This window comes from Callorhinus ursinus, unplaced genomic scaffold, assembly GCF_003265705.2.
Source record: "Callorhinus ursinus isolate GAN/ISIS: 27379988/994484 unplaced genomic scaffold, GSC_fseal_2.0 scaffold69, whole genome shotgun sequence".
In the NCBI taxonomy this organism is placed as follows: Eukaryota; Metazoa; Chordata; class Mammalia; order Carnivora; family Otariidae; genus Callorhinus; species Callorhinus ursinus.
Window position 1 is genome coordinate 1,857,384 of NW_027397131.1, and position 14,810 is coordinate 1,872,193.

The window sequence follows — 14,810 nt, forward strand, 5'->3', positions numbered from 1 at the left end:
TTAAATAGGCATATACGGGCCTCCATGGTACCGGATAATGACTTGCAAAAGAATACACTACAGGGTTCATTGTACTGCAAGCCCTTCGTAGTGATTTTAAAATATAACCCCAACAATTTATCTACCTGTCATACAAAGTAAATGGGTTGGGTCTCTGTGAAGTTACTGGTACTCTAAAATTGGGCCTCAGGATCATTTCAGTTCACCCACAGCTTCTGGATCCTCACACAAGCATAACCTGTTGGAATACTCACTGTTCAGCTCTATCCTCTGAAAATGGTCATCTGTTTGTCCTTTGCCACTGTTAGCCGCCTTCATACGTGGTGGATACTCGAAGGCCTTTATTTTAGAACAGCAGACGGCAACAGCTACTGTGTCCTCAGAGCACTGGAATTTTGAGATCTAACTTGTGGAGGTAATTAATCCTTTTATTTCCTCTCTTTCCCTATTTCAAAGATACAGAATATCTTTCTGTAACTGCGAAATAGAAATTTCTAAACTTCAGTGCCAGATTGTTCTAGTGACTGGTGTTACTCCATTAGATTCATATTTCCTAGTTTGTCAGCATATTATCATCCTTGCTTGGCTAATTTTGTTAAAATATGTATAAAACAATGCCACATTTTGATAATTATGTGTTTTTAATGAATACTCCCCTCCTACCAAAATTTCATTATATTAAAATATAGTACACCTAAGTTTAAGAAGATCTAGAATTGTCTTGCCAATTTAAATTTCAGAACACCTTTAATCAAGATGATGTAAACAACTTTATAAAGCAGGACTAAAAAAGGCTTTTAAGAAGTCATTTTTAAAAGAGTAAGATTAAATATTCTGATGGTAGTCAAATTGGTTACATAACCATTTTCACCTTGCTGTGGGCTTGAAGTGGCATAACATACCATAAGGAACACATCTTGGTGCTTTTTCACAGACAACTTGGTGACTTTTACTTGATTTTAACATGTTAGATCCATCTTTAATCAGATTTTACTCTCAGCTTGAAACATTCAGGGTACTGTCATGCAGGGTACCTCATTTTTTACTTTGCTCAAGAAATAAAGCATATAAAGCTAAGTCTGCTCCTTCTTACATTCAGTATGCCTTATTGAATAGTATTTCTGATGGTACAGCTGTTACTGGGGATTCTTATTAAAAACAAACTTCTGGGGTCACCTGGGTGGCTCAGTTGGTTAAGCATCTGCCTTTCGATCAAGTCATGATCCTGCGCCCCGGCAATGAGCCTGGCATCAGGCTCCCTGCTGAGCAGGGAGTCTGCTTCTCCCTCTGCCCCTCACCCCGCTCATGCTCAATCTCTCTCTCAAATAAATAAATAAAATCTTAAAAAAAAAAAAAAAAAACTTCTGGAGAGTTAACTGCTTAAAGATCATAATGCATTTGCTATGGTTCACTGCATATTAAAAAAAGGTCTATTAAACCTAAATAAGGTCTTCAATTATTCATAAATCAGTGTATTTAAATACCAACTGCTAATGAAATTAAGCCAAACTGTTTGATATATATTAAAAGTGGCTGTAGTGATATTTTAACTGGTGGGAATGAATGGTCAGCATCATCAAGTACTTATGATGCTGCCATTCCAAACTGCAATTAAACTTTACAGAAAAAGTAAAGATAAGAAATAAAGTCCAAAGATTCTTTCCTTCATGGATAAAAGTATGTTTGTTTTCTTGCACTAGTTTATTTTCCTTAGCTTAAATATAAAGGGACTATTTTCTGTTGTAGCAAAATAACATGATTAGACAGTTTCAGATGCGTTTTCAATCAGATTGTTTCAAAGCTCACTCTCAAGGAAAGAGACTAAGTTCATATTATTACTTGGGCTTTAGAATCTGCAGAAAGCCACCGGTTTTCAATACAACATAATCCTACTGTATAGACTAAATCTTTTAATAGTAATTAAAATGTAGACATCATAGTATTTTTCTTCTCCATTTTGCAATAATCAAAAAAGATTTACCTCTAAACAATTTCAAACATGCCTTTATTTTCCATAAGTACACTGATTTTAATCCAGAAATGTAAACATCTCTGGATCTGAAAACTCAGTATGTATCTGGGGCTTAACAAATGATTTCCTTGACAGTAGACACTTCATTACACTGAAATGATCAGTGGCTGGCTTGTTTGTAATCTGGAGTTCAGGATTCAAACTAGGAGGGTTACAGGAGTGGCACTGCCCTCAGGTTAGAGTTGAAGAGTAACGGGTTGAACCCTGAATTAAAGACATACTGCTTTGCTGAGCAGTAGAGCTAGGGCACAAGACAGTCACTGGGATTAGATGAGCAGTAAGAGTCTTCCTGAGATGCCAAGGCTGAGGCACCTACAAGGGAACAATGCAAAAGGAGGAATAAAAGGTATGGATTTCAGAAGAATTTAAGGTCAATTAGTCTTAAAAGTTCAGAGAACCCACTCCTGTTGACAAGTATTTCAACAGGCCCAAGATTTTCATTAATAAACAGCAGTTAGTGTAAACTCAACCCATGCAAATCAAGCTTTGTAAAAAGTCAATTCTTATAAAGTAGTAGGTAGGTACACCATATTCTCCATTAATATAGCTGGCTTTTGATATAACCAGAGAATAAAAAAGCTTTAGGAGTATTGAGATGGACATCTCACTCATGAGAGGCAATTATTGCATGTTATTCAACAGAAAAGTGATTAGTATCATTGTGCTCATTAGTCTGTGTAGAGGAAGACAAATTTTTCCCACAGCTGTTATATAGTCTATATTGCAGGAATATATGGAAATACAACAGCAGCACATCAAGTCAGTCATGACCAACAGTTTACGCAGAGAGGTGACAGCTTTGCTGCACCACATTTTGTATTTATATTAAGAATATTCTTTCCTTAGTGGCTCACTGAAACAATTTGTTTTCACCATTAGTTTCCTCAGAATTTATTAGTGAACCAAAAGTTTCACCGTTCTTATTGAACTAAATTAGAGATATATTGCTATTTTGGCCTGCAACAATTTGTTATTCTTTTGAAAAGCACCTTAGTTTTTTTTTTTTTCATTCAACTTGTTTGTACTTGAGAACTTTTAAAGTTTGGAAAAACAGTTCCTCCCTTATTACTGTCCTACTGCCAGAATGAGTTTTTGTCGGTTTAATGTACGCCAGGTTGTATTATAGCATATATATCACTATAAATAATCTTTAGAAGTTAATCATCTTTTGGCTATAATTCAGAACAGGTAGGTATGTGATTGGTAACCATTCACATTCATTACTGTGCTATTAAAAAACCCATTTTGTGAACACTTTTCTAAGAAAATCATCATTTGCATATCTAGGATTATTTTTAAGCTGAATGGCATTAAGAACGGCTTTAAACTGTCCCCAAGGCATATTGAACTATACCAGAATGTGAAGCTACCATAAAACAATGTTAGCAACCGTGGAAGAAATGCTTGGCATTATGCCTGTCTCAGGTTTTACAACAGAGTGGCATTTTGCATTGAATAAGCATCTTTTTTGTTAAAAAAAAAAAAAATCAAGAAATTTGCCTTTTTATTCTATTTAAAAATTTGGGAATAGACCTTCATTCTGCGCCATAGTAACCCACTGTGCACAAAGAGGCAAAGGCACATACTGTTTCTCTACAGGGTCAACACTCCGCCAATAGCAAATCTCCCTTTATTACAGACCTTAGAACTGGATTGCCATTTGGGCAAGTCAATCAAGAGGGCTTAGACAACAGCTGGGCAGATTTTAACGTGTTTATTTCTACAGTTTGTTTTTATTAAAAGTGTTGTGAAAAAGGAATCCTATAAATAGTAAAAAGGGGAAATAATACTGCTCCATAGCCTGAAGCAAACGGTGTAAATACATTTGTAAACAGGTAAAGTTGCTGAGCTTACTAAAAGGACAAAAATTAAACTAGTTACAGATAGCACAACTGTTTAAGAGGTTAGGAAGTGTTTTGTCCCAAGTTGGTGCTCTAAAATGGCCAGCAGTATAGTAATTCTCTATTCTGTAGCCTTGATCATCTGTGCCTTCTCTCTTCCTATAGAAAACCACACTGGATGAAACAAGCACTGGCTCTCTACTGTTTTGAAGAGTTTTGAGAACACTGCCACCAAAATAACACAGCTGGAACCACCGGCCTTCTGGAACATTAGAGCTCCTGAGAGAATTTGAAACAGTCATCAACATTTTTCTCTATTTTTGCAGGAAAATACTGGAAGTAAATAGGGGCATGGAATTCAACAGCTGGCTTGGAGTGTTTTACATTCAGTTGTTTGGAAGCATACTGATTCAGCTCCTTTGAATCTTCTTAGAAAACAGAATTACTCTATCACCTCTTAAAGCACGCTAAGACCAAAAAAAAAAAAGTCATTTGAGGATAATATAGTTTTTGCATTAAAGGTCAATCTGCAACAAGAAATCTGTTCAACTCACAGATCTGGAGACTCACGGGGAAGATAAGCTGTAAGTGACCATTTGTCACTGAGATACGCAGGTGCTGAATTTCTTAGTAGATGCTGCCAGAGTAAACCAGATGTGGCTACTGGGCAGGGGGAGGAAAGAAATTAAATCTTGTCCTCTACATGCATAGTTGTTTTGGGGGTGATGCCCCAACTCTGGAAAAAAGATCTAATTTCCACAACGAATTAATTAGGCAGCACAGCTCACTTTAAATAGTAGCTCATCTTTCTAAGCCTAGTTCTTACCAATGACTTGAACTAAAAATTCAAACCACTGGGTCATGCAGTCAATAAGTTAAAACTATAACAATAAGTAAAAGGGCATTAAGATATGAGTGGAAAACAAACCCTATTTATCCGGGGAAGGGGGGGGTGGGAGCATTTAGTGTATTTTGTGTAGGATAAGGAACAGAAAAAAGAATATTTTCATTATGGCTTTAGGATGGAAGCGCTTCAGATAGTCCCCTACCCCCCTTCCCCCAAATCAAAACCCCGGTGGCAGTGACAGAGCCAGGAAACAACCTAGCCTACCAGCCTTCCCCACCCCCTAACCGGGCCCCGTGGCTGCACTCCAGTCGCCCGTGCTTCCCACGGCTCCGGAGGAAGCGGCTACAGCCCATTCCAGTAGATCCAACGCCCAGGCCTGGGGGTAGGGAGAGAGCCCTTATGGTGGGTCGCGGGCAGCGAGGCCCAGATGTGAATAGAGCACGTCTTCAGCCCACAGCAACTAGGCGCCAGCGGCTTCAAGGGAAGACTTTGGGACCTGGATAGGGCTCCCCCTCGCACCAGAAGTCATCGGCTTGCGGGGTCTCCAGGAGCCACACCTCTCGGGGCAGGTCACAGGCCGAGGCGGAGGCCTCCTTGTCCCTGACGGGCTCCAGCACCCGGTAATAATGGCAGTCCCGGCCATCGTCGGGGTCATAGGGCGGGGCCAGAATGTCCAGGAAGGCGGCGGGTCCGTCCACAGCGTCGATCTGGTGCAGGTTGTCCTGGTGCGGAGTGAGGACGCAGGGGCCGCTGGCCTCGGTGTACTCCGCCCGCGAACGCAGCACGCCCGGCCGCACGGCGTCCCGCTCCCGGGCCTGCAGCGGTGGCTCGAACTGCTGCTCTGGCGGCGGGGCCCGCGGTTGTTGCCCGCCGCCCGCCTCCACTTTGTCCATGCAGCTGATGCGCACGGTGCCATAGAGCACCTTGAGCATGCCGTGCATGCCCGGGTGGTCGTGCAATGGGATGGACGTGCCGCTCTTGAGCAGGAACACGCCGAGGCTGAAGCCGTCGGTTTCGTAGATGTGCATGTAGGTGACCGGCGGCAGGTTGGGTGGCAATGGCTGCAGCGTGGCCTTACGCGGGGCGATGTTCAGGTCCTCGGCGCGGACTTGGGTCAGCAGGTTCTTCAGCTTGCTCAGGTTCTCCGGGAAGCCCTGCGGCATCGAGGCTTCGGGGCCCGGAGCCGCGCCGAGGTCGGAAGCGCTGCGGCCGCCCCCGCTGCCCCGGAAGGTGAGGCACGCCTGGCGGGCGATCCGTTGAATCAGGGAGGCCATGTTGTCTCGGGGCATGCTCGGCTGTTCCTCCGCGTGCCGAGGCCGGCCCCCGCCGCCCCCTGCTTTCCTCCGCCCCTTGCGGTCTCCCGCGGCCGCCAGGGCTGCCCGCAGCCCGGGGCGAAGCTAGAGGCCCCGCAAGTACCGGTCTTTCGGGCGCGCGGCACTGCCGCGGCCAACCTCAGCAGCCTCGCGCCCGCAACAGCCCGGCGCACCCGCCCCGCGCCTCCGGCGAGCGCGCACGCGCACGACCCACACGCCGCACTCACGCCCGGGGAGCAGGTACTGGCCGTGCGGACAGTGGAAGGCTTTGCATTACGCCCGACGTTCCATTCAAGTGGCCCACACCTACGACGGTGGCCGGGCGCTCGGGCCGTCTTACTGAGCATGCTGGGACTTGTAGTCCGATATTACGGATGAGGTCTGAGTTTCCTTTGTCAGCTGGAAAAGGAAGGATTGGATTTGATTCTTACAAAGCGCCCTTCTTTACGGTTCCAAGGTGGTTGCTTGTTTGAAAAAAGGTGAATTGGGGCACAAGAGAACTAGCCAGTTGACTACAACTCCCGGCACCCCCAGTAGGCTGAAGTGACGCACTTCCGGCAGCTGGCCGGTGGCGTGGTGGAGTCTTGGCCACCGCGTGGAACAGTGCAAGAGGGTCGTTAACCTTCTGGCGCCGCTCGGTCCTGTTCCGCCCAACAGGGTCGCTTTTCTCAGACTCTACCCTTGGAAAGGAGGCTGTTGAGTTAACTCTATGTCTTCCTGGCCACCTAGGCAGCACTGTCTGTCACGGAGATTACTGGACAGCACTTTCGTAATTTTCCAAGTTTGGGAGATGAGAGAGGGTCGAGGCCGTCCCTAGTGATCACGATTCCTCAGCACAGCCGTCCCCAGCTGTTGTTTGCATCAGGGTGTGATGACGTTGCTCTTCCGGTTACAGAGCACGATAGTTTTGCTGGGATTCGAGAGGCCATTTGCTGTGGCCAAGGACTGTGTATACTAAGGGTTATCAAACCATGGTTTGCCAAAGAAGCACCTGGTTGGGAGGGGAGGTAGGGAGGGGCCTTTAAAAAATACAGATTACTGGTCTAGAAATTGATTCACTAGATGATTCTGAGGCATCTGATGAGCAACAGTGGTGTGCGAGAATCAGGCAAGCTGTTGACCTTAACGTTACCCTGAGTTTAAAGTACTTTTGGACTTCCAAAGCGGAACATGGGCTCCTTGTTCGTTTTGTAATTGGAGTGGTTCTGTAAATCCTCTCCAGCTGAAAAAGGCATGGTTTTTTAGTGGGCTGTGTAATCCATCTAATGGGCGCTCAGTATATGCTAGGCACTCTATACCTAATGAATATTACACTATTTAATCCTCATAGCAACTCTTTAAAAGGTGGGCATTATTTTTCCCAGCTTGCAGTTGAGGGAGTAAGTTGCACAAGGTTAGTAAGGAATGGGCAGGGCCTAAGCAGTGCAGAAAATGTACAGTTAAAAAAAAAAAAACAGTTTGAATTGGTGTTAAAAGCACTATATGTGGAGTCAGGATATGTTTTTCCAACCTACTGTGCTACTTACAGTTTGTATGTCTTTAGGCAGATCTTACCCTTTTAGGTCCTCAGTTTATTCACTTGTAAAATGCTGGGGTTAGGGTAACAGTCCTTCTGAACGGGAGTTACTCATCAGAAGCCCCTGGGAAACTTTATAAAAATAAAGAGTTGGAGGTCATACCCCAGAGATTCTGATTCGGAAGAACTAGTGTGAAGCCTAGAATTTTTTTCTAAGGTGCTGCCCAAGTGATTCTTAATTATCAGCCGACTTTGAGAATCACTGCTGGATCTGTAAATAGTGAACCAGTTCTTACTATTTGTTGATTTTGATTAAGACGGTGATTATTTGTTATAGAAAGGACTCTTGATATTTATTTGTTCTTCAGAGTTACCATGCCATTGTTAAGGTGTTTAAATTATACCGTCAAAGTTCACCATTAGTGAAATCCCATGCAATCTTTTTCTAAAGTGAGGAGTAGTTAAATTAAGAAGAATCCCCTGTCTTTATTTACAAATCTGGGTTTTTATTTATTGGTTTTGCTTCTGTTAAGGTATAATTAGTGGGAGGTGTAGACTCTATAGAACACAGACTTTAGTAACATATAAATGTATTTAATTTTCAAATCTGTCACTTCTTAATAGTTACCTGTACTTATTAACTGAAGCTCATCTATGAAATGGGATAATAAGATACATGTGTAAAAAACTGTTAATAGCCTATGGAAACATAGATGTCCCATAGTAGTAGCTATTATTATAGTTTTTAAATGGTGAAAAGCCATTTAGAAATTAGTAAACACCAATGATTTTAAATAATACTCAGCAAATACTGAAAGGGAATTTGACTTGAGAATCAGCTTCAAGGTAGAGATAAAAAAAAAGATCATTTTTATTGGTTAAACCTTCAATCTGGTGATACCATCCTTCAGGTCCTTGCTATTATTGTTTGGCCGAAGACCTGGAAGTTTTCAAAGACTGCTTGAATCTGAATCACCTGGGGGCATTTGTTGAAAGTGCAGATTCCTAGATCATGTCTACACCTACTGAATCTGAATCTTTTGCACATTAAAGGTTTTAAGAACTACTAAGTGTCCATAGGGCATGTGGTACTTTTCTTTTTAGGCCACAGAGAGGCTATCTCCATAATTCCTTTTGGTGCTGTCCTTAGAGCTGCACTAATGGATGAAATCAATCCTAGGGCCTTTTGCCCTTAAGAAGTACCTTACTTGTTCTTCTGTACCACAGCCAATTGCATTGGCTGAGTAGATTTCTGTCACCATTAATGTCTTTCTTTTTATGCTCCTTGTTCTGTTTTCCTTTGTGTTGCAGTAAGCAGAATGAAGATCAAAAGAAATTCAGAAAAGGGAACAAAGAAGAAGTGGTCGTAAACAAGTGCTAGAAATACAAGGCAGACACAAGATTTGGGAAAAGTTTGGGATAGATGGAATCAATCATTCGGAATCTATCATTTGATAAAAGTATCTGCTGAGTACCAGGCGTTGTTCTAGGTTTTGGGGATTTCAGCAAGGAATATCTGCTTTCCCAAGGAATTTACATGCATGTGTGTGCATGGGTGTGTGTGTGTGTGTGTATTTTGGGATGGAGGAGGCTACACAGTATAAATCAGTGAGCAACGTAATTTCAGATAAAGTTTGTGAAGACAAAACAGGATGATAGGATGGTGTGATATTTGTGTGTGCATATGGTGTATTACTTTAAACTGGGTAGTCAGACAAAAAAAATAAAATAAAATAAAATAAACTGGGTAATCAGAGGTGACCAGAAGATAACGTTTGAGCTGCTCCTGAATATTAAGGAGTCAGTTATGGAAAAATTTGGGGTCAGAGCATTCCAAGCCTTAAGGTTGTTAAACAGGATATAAGATACTGTGACTTTGATACAGGGGGAAGGAGTTTGGTATCATTGGGGACGAGAATGAAGCCTGTGAGGTTAGACCACATAGTGACCTTCAGAGTTCCTGGAGGGAGATGAATTTGGGGAGGTAGGCAAGGGCCATATTTTATAGGCCCATTGAGGGCCATGCTGAGGAGGTGGATTTTATTACAAGTACAGTGAGAAGCTTTTGGAGAGCTTTGGGAAGGAGAATGACTTATCTGTTTTACATTTCTTAGAGATTGGTGGAGGAAGAGTGTAACAGTCCCTGTTTAGAGGCGGTAATCCAGGGAAAAGACGAGAGAACTTGCGTAAAGATTAGGAATCTATTTTTTAGGTGGATCTGACAGGGCTTGCTAATGAACCATTGCTTTGACAATCTATTTCTTAAAGTATATTCTCTCCACATTTTCTTTTTTATGAGTTGACAGCGATGTAGTGATAGGTTACACTGACAAAGCTTGAATCGTACCTCTTGCCCACATCTAATTATTAAATTTAGGAATGGGCTCAGCACACAGAAGCATGAGTAAAGCTGATTTTTTTTTTAATAGTTGCTTAATTAACCAGGAACCAAGAAGAACTGGAAAAAACCCCAAACACAGACATACTGGCAGACACACACACACACACACACACACACACACACACACCTCCACACCCCACCCCCCCCTTAACTTTACCTCAATTCTCTGATTTCTTCATTCTTTGGGAATAGGCTTATATTGTGTTTTTTTCCTTTTTCCCTTGGCCCTCCTCTTTATGAGGACTTATTTTCCTTAATTCATGAGATAGATTACCTTCTGACTTTTTCTCAAATTCTTCTTCAGAATTCATTTTGTCCATCTCTCTGATCACACTGGGGCCCAGTCAAAAGAGTAAAAAAATATTGACATTCTCAAATGCTCTGAGTTCCTAGCCTGCAGTTGTTTGTTTGTTTAGAGGTGGGCAGGAAGGTTTCTTTTTTTCCCAGTAGCTCTTGTCACCTTACTCCTATATCTGCCTTTTATGTTACTATAGAACATGGTAACTAAATTGCTAAAGAATTTTTCCTACTTTTCAACTAACTTACTTATATTTAGTTATATTTGAAATGTTTTGGGTTTATAGTGTAGCTTTCCTTTCAGTTCTTAGGAAATGTTAACATATTTCTCATCTGTTATCATGAATAAATGTCAAGTTGTAAGAAATACTTTCAAAGGCAGAAGAGCTGGTTCTAGGCATGGCTTTCACACTAACCAGCTGTGTGTTCTTGAGCAAATCATTTGACTTCACTAGATCCTAGTTTCTTAGTGGTTCAAGGACATATCTCAGATTCCTTCCAGCATCTCGTTAGCTCCACATGGATGATGGAGACAGTTAAAAGGACAATTCAGACACAGCCAGGTATTTTCTCTCATCTCACTTATCTAAAATTATTTTTAGCTCTGTCCATCTCTACTACCATCTTTTTTTAAAGATTGTATTTATTTTTGCGAGAAATAGAGAGCGAGTGCACCAGCTGGAGCGGGGGGGGGGGGGAAGGACAGAGGGAGAAGCAGATTCCCTGCTGAGCAAGGAGCCTTATGCGGGACTTGATCCCAGGATTCTGGGATCATGAGCCAAAGGGAGACACTTCACCCCCCTACTGAGCCACCCAGGTACCCTCTATTACCATCTTAAAAGTAACTCTGCTCCACTCTGTTCTGATTTAACTTTGTGTGTTTATCTGAAATCAAATCATTTTGGTGTATGGGGTGTTCAGTTAAATATGCTATGCTTAGGAATTTTTAGTGTTCAGGTTAGACTTCAGGTATGCACATTGCACCAATAAATTGTGGAGGTTGTAGTGTGTGATGTAAGCTGTAGGACATTGGTTTCGAACTGTGTGATTTCTGTAGGCCAGTGCATGTGGCGTTGAGATGGAAAAGGACTTAAAACTGGTTCATTTTTTCATTTCCTTGCCAGTGTCTTGTTTTAGGCCTTGGGAGGCAAGGGAGAAAGAAATGAAAAATTAGGCGCATGCAGGAAGGAGCTTGAGGGGGAAAAATGTGTGGCTTTTGCAATGAAAGAGAATGAATGAAGAGAAGCTTTTGCCATGCTCAATCTGAAGCACTGCCAAAGTCCAGGTATGACTATTTTTGGAGGTGGTTTAAGATAACACTCCCCTACCACTTTCTTATTAGAGAGGTTTTCCTCTTCTTCTTTGAGTAGTGCGATTATTATGAGAACCAAGATAATTCTGAACTGTAAATTAAATCTAAACACCTTTTACCTCTCTTGATTGACTTTTCCCCCCAATTTCATGCTTCTTGTTTTTCTTTCCCTTTTTTCCCCCTCTAAGAAGACATCAGCTGTCTCCACCTCCTCTGCTTCCCCATCTGTCCTTTTCCTCTTGGCTGAAAGAGAGATTTTTACTTTATATTTATTTTAATTAATGGATTTGAATCACAAGTGGTGAAACAGTTGATGTTCATCTTCAAGAGGCAGTAAAAGGGAAAAATCATCTTCTCTAACTTGGCAGAAAAGACCTGTATGTTCATTGCTGCCGCTGGCCTGAAAAATGACTGCGAAAGGGGAAGGTTCCAGAGTCCTGTGTCCCTACAGGGAGCAGATGCCACATCCCAAGATCAAGGGAGGTAAAGATGGGAAAAGCTCTTTAGAGTGAGATTGTACTTTCTTTTTTCTTTTTTATAGAGAGAGCGCGCGTGTGCGAGTAGGGTGGGGGTGGTGGGGGGGAGGGGCAGAAAGAGGGAGAGAGAATCTTTTTTTTTTTAAAGATTTTATTTATTTGACACAGAGAGAGAGAGCGTGCATGCATAAGCAGGGGGAGGAGCAGAGGGAGAAGCAGCCTCCCCACTGAGCAGGGAGCCTGACTTGGGACTTGATCCCAGAACCCTGAGATCATGACCTGAGCCGAAGGCAGACGCTTAACCAACTGAGCCACCCAGGGGCAGGAGAGAGTATCCATGCCCAGCATGAAATCATGACCTCAGCTGAAATCAAGAGTCAGTTTCTTAGCTGACTAAACCACCCAGGTGCCCCAAGATTGTACTTTCTTCAGAGATGTCTTTCTCAAAGGATGCTTAGTAAATACTGCTTGATGGTTTATGATCCCACCGATTGCGGATCAAGTTCCCTAGGACCAAAATACATCCCTGGGGCATATTTGACTGACTTGACAGTAGTACCTGTTTCCTTGGGGGAGTGAAAGGCTTTGAGGACTTCTTTTGAAAAACCAATCAACAAACACCAAAAACCTTGTCCAACTAGATGCTCTATTACAACATTTTAGAGAAAGCATGAAAGATGACAGTCTAATCTGAAAGTGGACCAGCAGCAATCAAGGACGAAGAACTGATTGGACACCAGTTCTGGCTTTGGTTCTGACAACCTATTCTGTGACTTTGGGTAGGTAAGTCATTTCACTTCTTAGCACCTCAGTTCCCTTATTTATAAAATGAAGAATTTAGTTCAGATGATTTACCACTTTATTTCCAGCTTTTTAGAAAAATCTATGAATTTTAAAAATTGTATATGACAATAAGTAATATAATTTCCAACTGTGAAATACTGCAGAGCATCACAAAAGACACTTTTAAATGTATTTTTAAAAGCAACATGTGAAAAGAACACTCAGTAACATGCATACAATGATATTTGATTTCTCTTTTGTATTGTGTTGTCTCTACCTAAAGCAGATTATATTGACATTTCTTGAATACAAATCATTGAATAAAGTGAGCAAGACTCTTGTTTAAAATGATGTTTACCATTATTATTAAGTTTTCACAGTATTTTTTAAGGAAAAACTTTTCAAAAATTCTAAGCATAAATTATCATGCACCAAGAGTGCCACGTATTGCTGTTGGAAAAAGCAAAACATGACTTGAGTTAACTGCACATTTCAGTGGGACCTGCTGAGGTAATTGACAACCAACATCATAGCGGGAGAAATTCCTTTAAGGCAGTAGAACTTTAGTTTAATTAGCTAATTAGCCCTGGTCAGCCTATAATGAATGCACAGGCAATTAGCAATGAATTTGAGCTGCTAAAACCTATTTTTCCTCTTTTGTGTTCCTTTGCTTTCATTAACAACTCTAACTACTGAACAATTTATATCTTCACACTAACAATCAACTTTATTATCATCCAACTCTTTGCAAGCGATAAAGCAATGAGACCTGACTGTTGGTTGCACAACATTAAGTGATTATGTTAAGTAATGCCATTTATTTGCCTTGCCATCCCACTGCTATATTATGTCAAACGAATAGGGTTTTTAAAAGCAGTGCACACTCCTTGATTTTGATGATTGCTTTATTTGTCAAATCCAAGTAACTAGTAAGAGATGTACCTCAATTTGGAGTTCTTTCTCTGTGGCTTTCAGTAGACTTGAATAAAAGGAAACAGTTCCATAAATCTACCTAAAACAAGACCCTCAAAAAAAGAGTTTTTTTTGTGTGTGTGTGTGGCTTGAAGATTCTTACGTTTGGAAGCTCTTGCAGGTGCTTAAGATGCATTTCAGTAAGTGAAAGTCCTCAGTTGGCCATCTTTTCCTGGTTGGGGACAGTTTTCAATCTCATGGACGACAGAAGGAACCATTATGGCTTTTCCTCACATCCCTCTACTGCAAGTATTTTTCATCCATTTGACATTTCTTGGGGGAAATGGCAGAGAGAAAAAAAGAGAAGGGAGTGAGAAAGTTAGGAGAGAGAGCTTTCAGATATGGAAGATCAGAAGTTACCAAAGTGTGCAGGTCCTAAGAATGAACGGTACTAAAGTGTAAATGTCAGGAAGACATTTGGGATGCTCTGGTTCTGGGCCTGTAAACTGAAGCATTCATTATATTTCAATCAGAAATGGGTTCGGAAATATGGACGTTAAAAATTTCTATGGGAAGATTTAACATCTACAAAGAGATATCCTTTGCCGTATCAGAAACCATTCTGATTCTATTAGAATTTGTGGACTCCTTAATATACAGAGTGTTCTTGTAAAAATTGCTGTTCTACTTATTAATAATCTAACAAGATTGGGGGGATTAAACCTAATGTCAAAAAATTAGCCAGTTAATAGCAGTTTAGTAACTATTTGAAGAAATATATTGCTTATTTTTAAGCAGAATTAAAAACGTGTAAACAGAAACCTTCTTGTGATTGGAATATGAACATTGGCTTATAATTTCTTATCTTGAGACTTCCCATCTGGCTGGTCTTGGAAATAATTTTTTCCTTTCTTTCCCCAGCAATAACTAGCAATTAGAGTTTCAGAAATGCCAATTTTAATCAAAACTCTTATTTCCAAAATAGAAAAACTTAGATGAACTATATAAAGCCTCTTCGTTTTATTCAATTGGCTGTTTTGAAAAAGTAATTTAAATAATTCAGAGCCAGAATTATGATGT

The 14,810-nt window shown here is 41.2% G+C and overlaps 1 protein-coding gene and 1 long non-coding RNA gene across 3 annotated transcripts in view; both read right to left on the reverse strand.

Moving 5' to 3' along the window:
• Positions 1-14,810, reverse strand: part of LOC141371348 (uncharacterized) — a 75,603-nt gene that overhangs the window by 16,998 nt on the left and 43,795 nt on the right. The window lies entirely within an intron of this gene.
• Positions 1,977-6,402, reverse strand: ADO (2-aminoethanethiol dioxygenase). Of its 2 annotated transcripts, none has more exons than XM_073886188.1 (2): positions 5,240-6,402; positions 1,977-2,344 (listed from the first exon to the last, which is right to left on the reverse strand). In XM_073886188.1, exons 1-2 carry the CDS (start codon positions 6,007-6,009, stop codon positions 2,299-2,301), a joined length of 816 nt encoding a protein of 271 aa, XP_073742289.1. In that variant the 5' UTR covers positions 6,010-6,402; the 3' UTR covers positions 1,977-2,298. The 2 variants fall into 2 exon arrangements, with proteins under 2 accessions (XP_073742289.1, XP_073742290.1); XM_073886189.1 differs by having other exon boundaries at positions 1,977-4,340; positions 5,240-6,389.

Bases quoted from the DNA above. Each gene is read 5' to 3' on its own strand.
- ADO (XM_073886188.1), bottom strand. From the start codon at position 6,009: ATGCCCCGAGACAACATGGCCTCCCTGATTCAACGGATCGCCCGCCAG. The intron at 2,345-5,239 runs GTGCGAGGGGGA...GTTCCCTTGTAG, and splicing joins CCGCAAGCCGATGACTTCTG to GTGCCTCAGCCTTGGCATCT.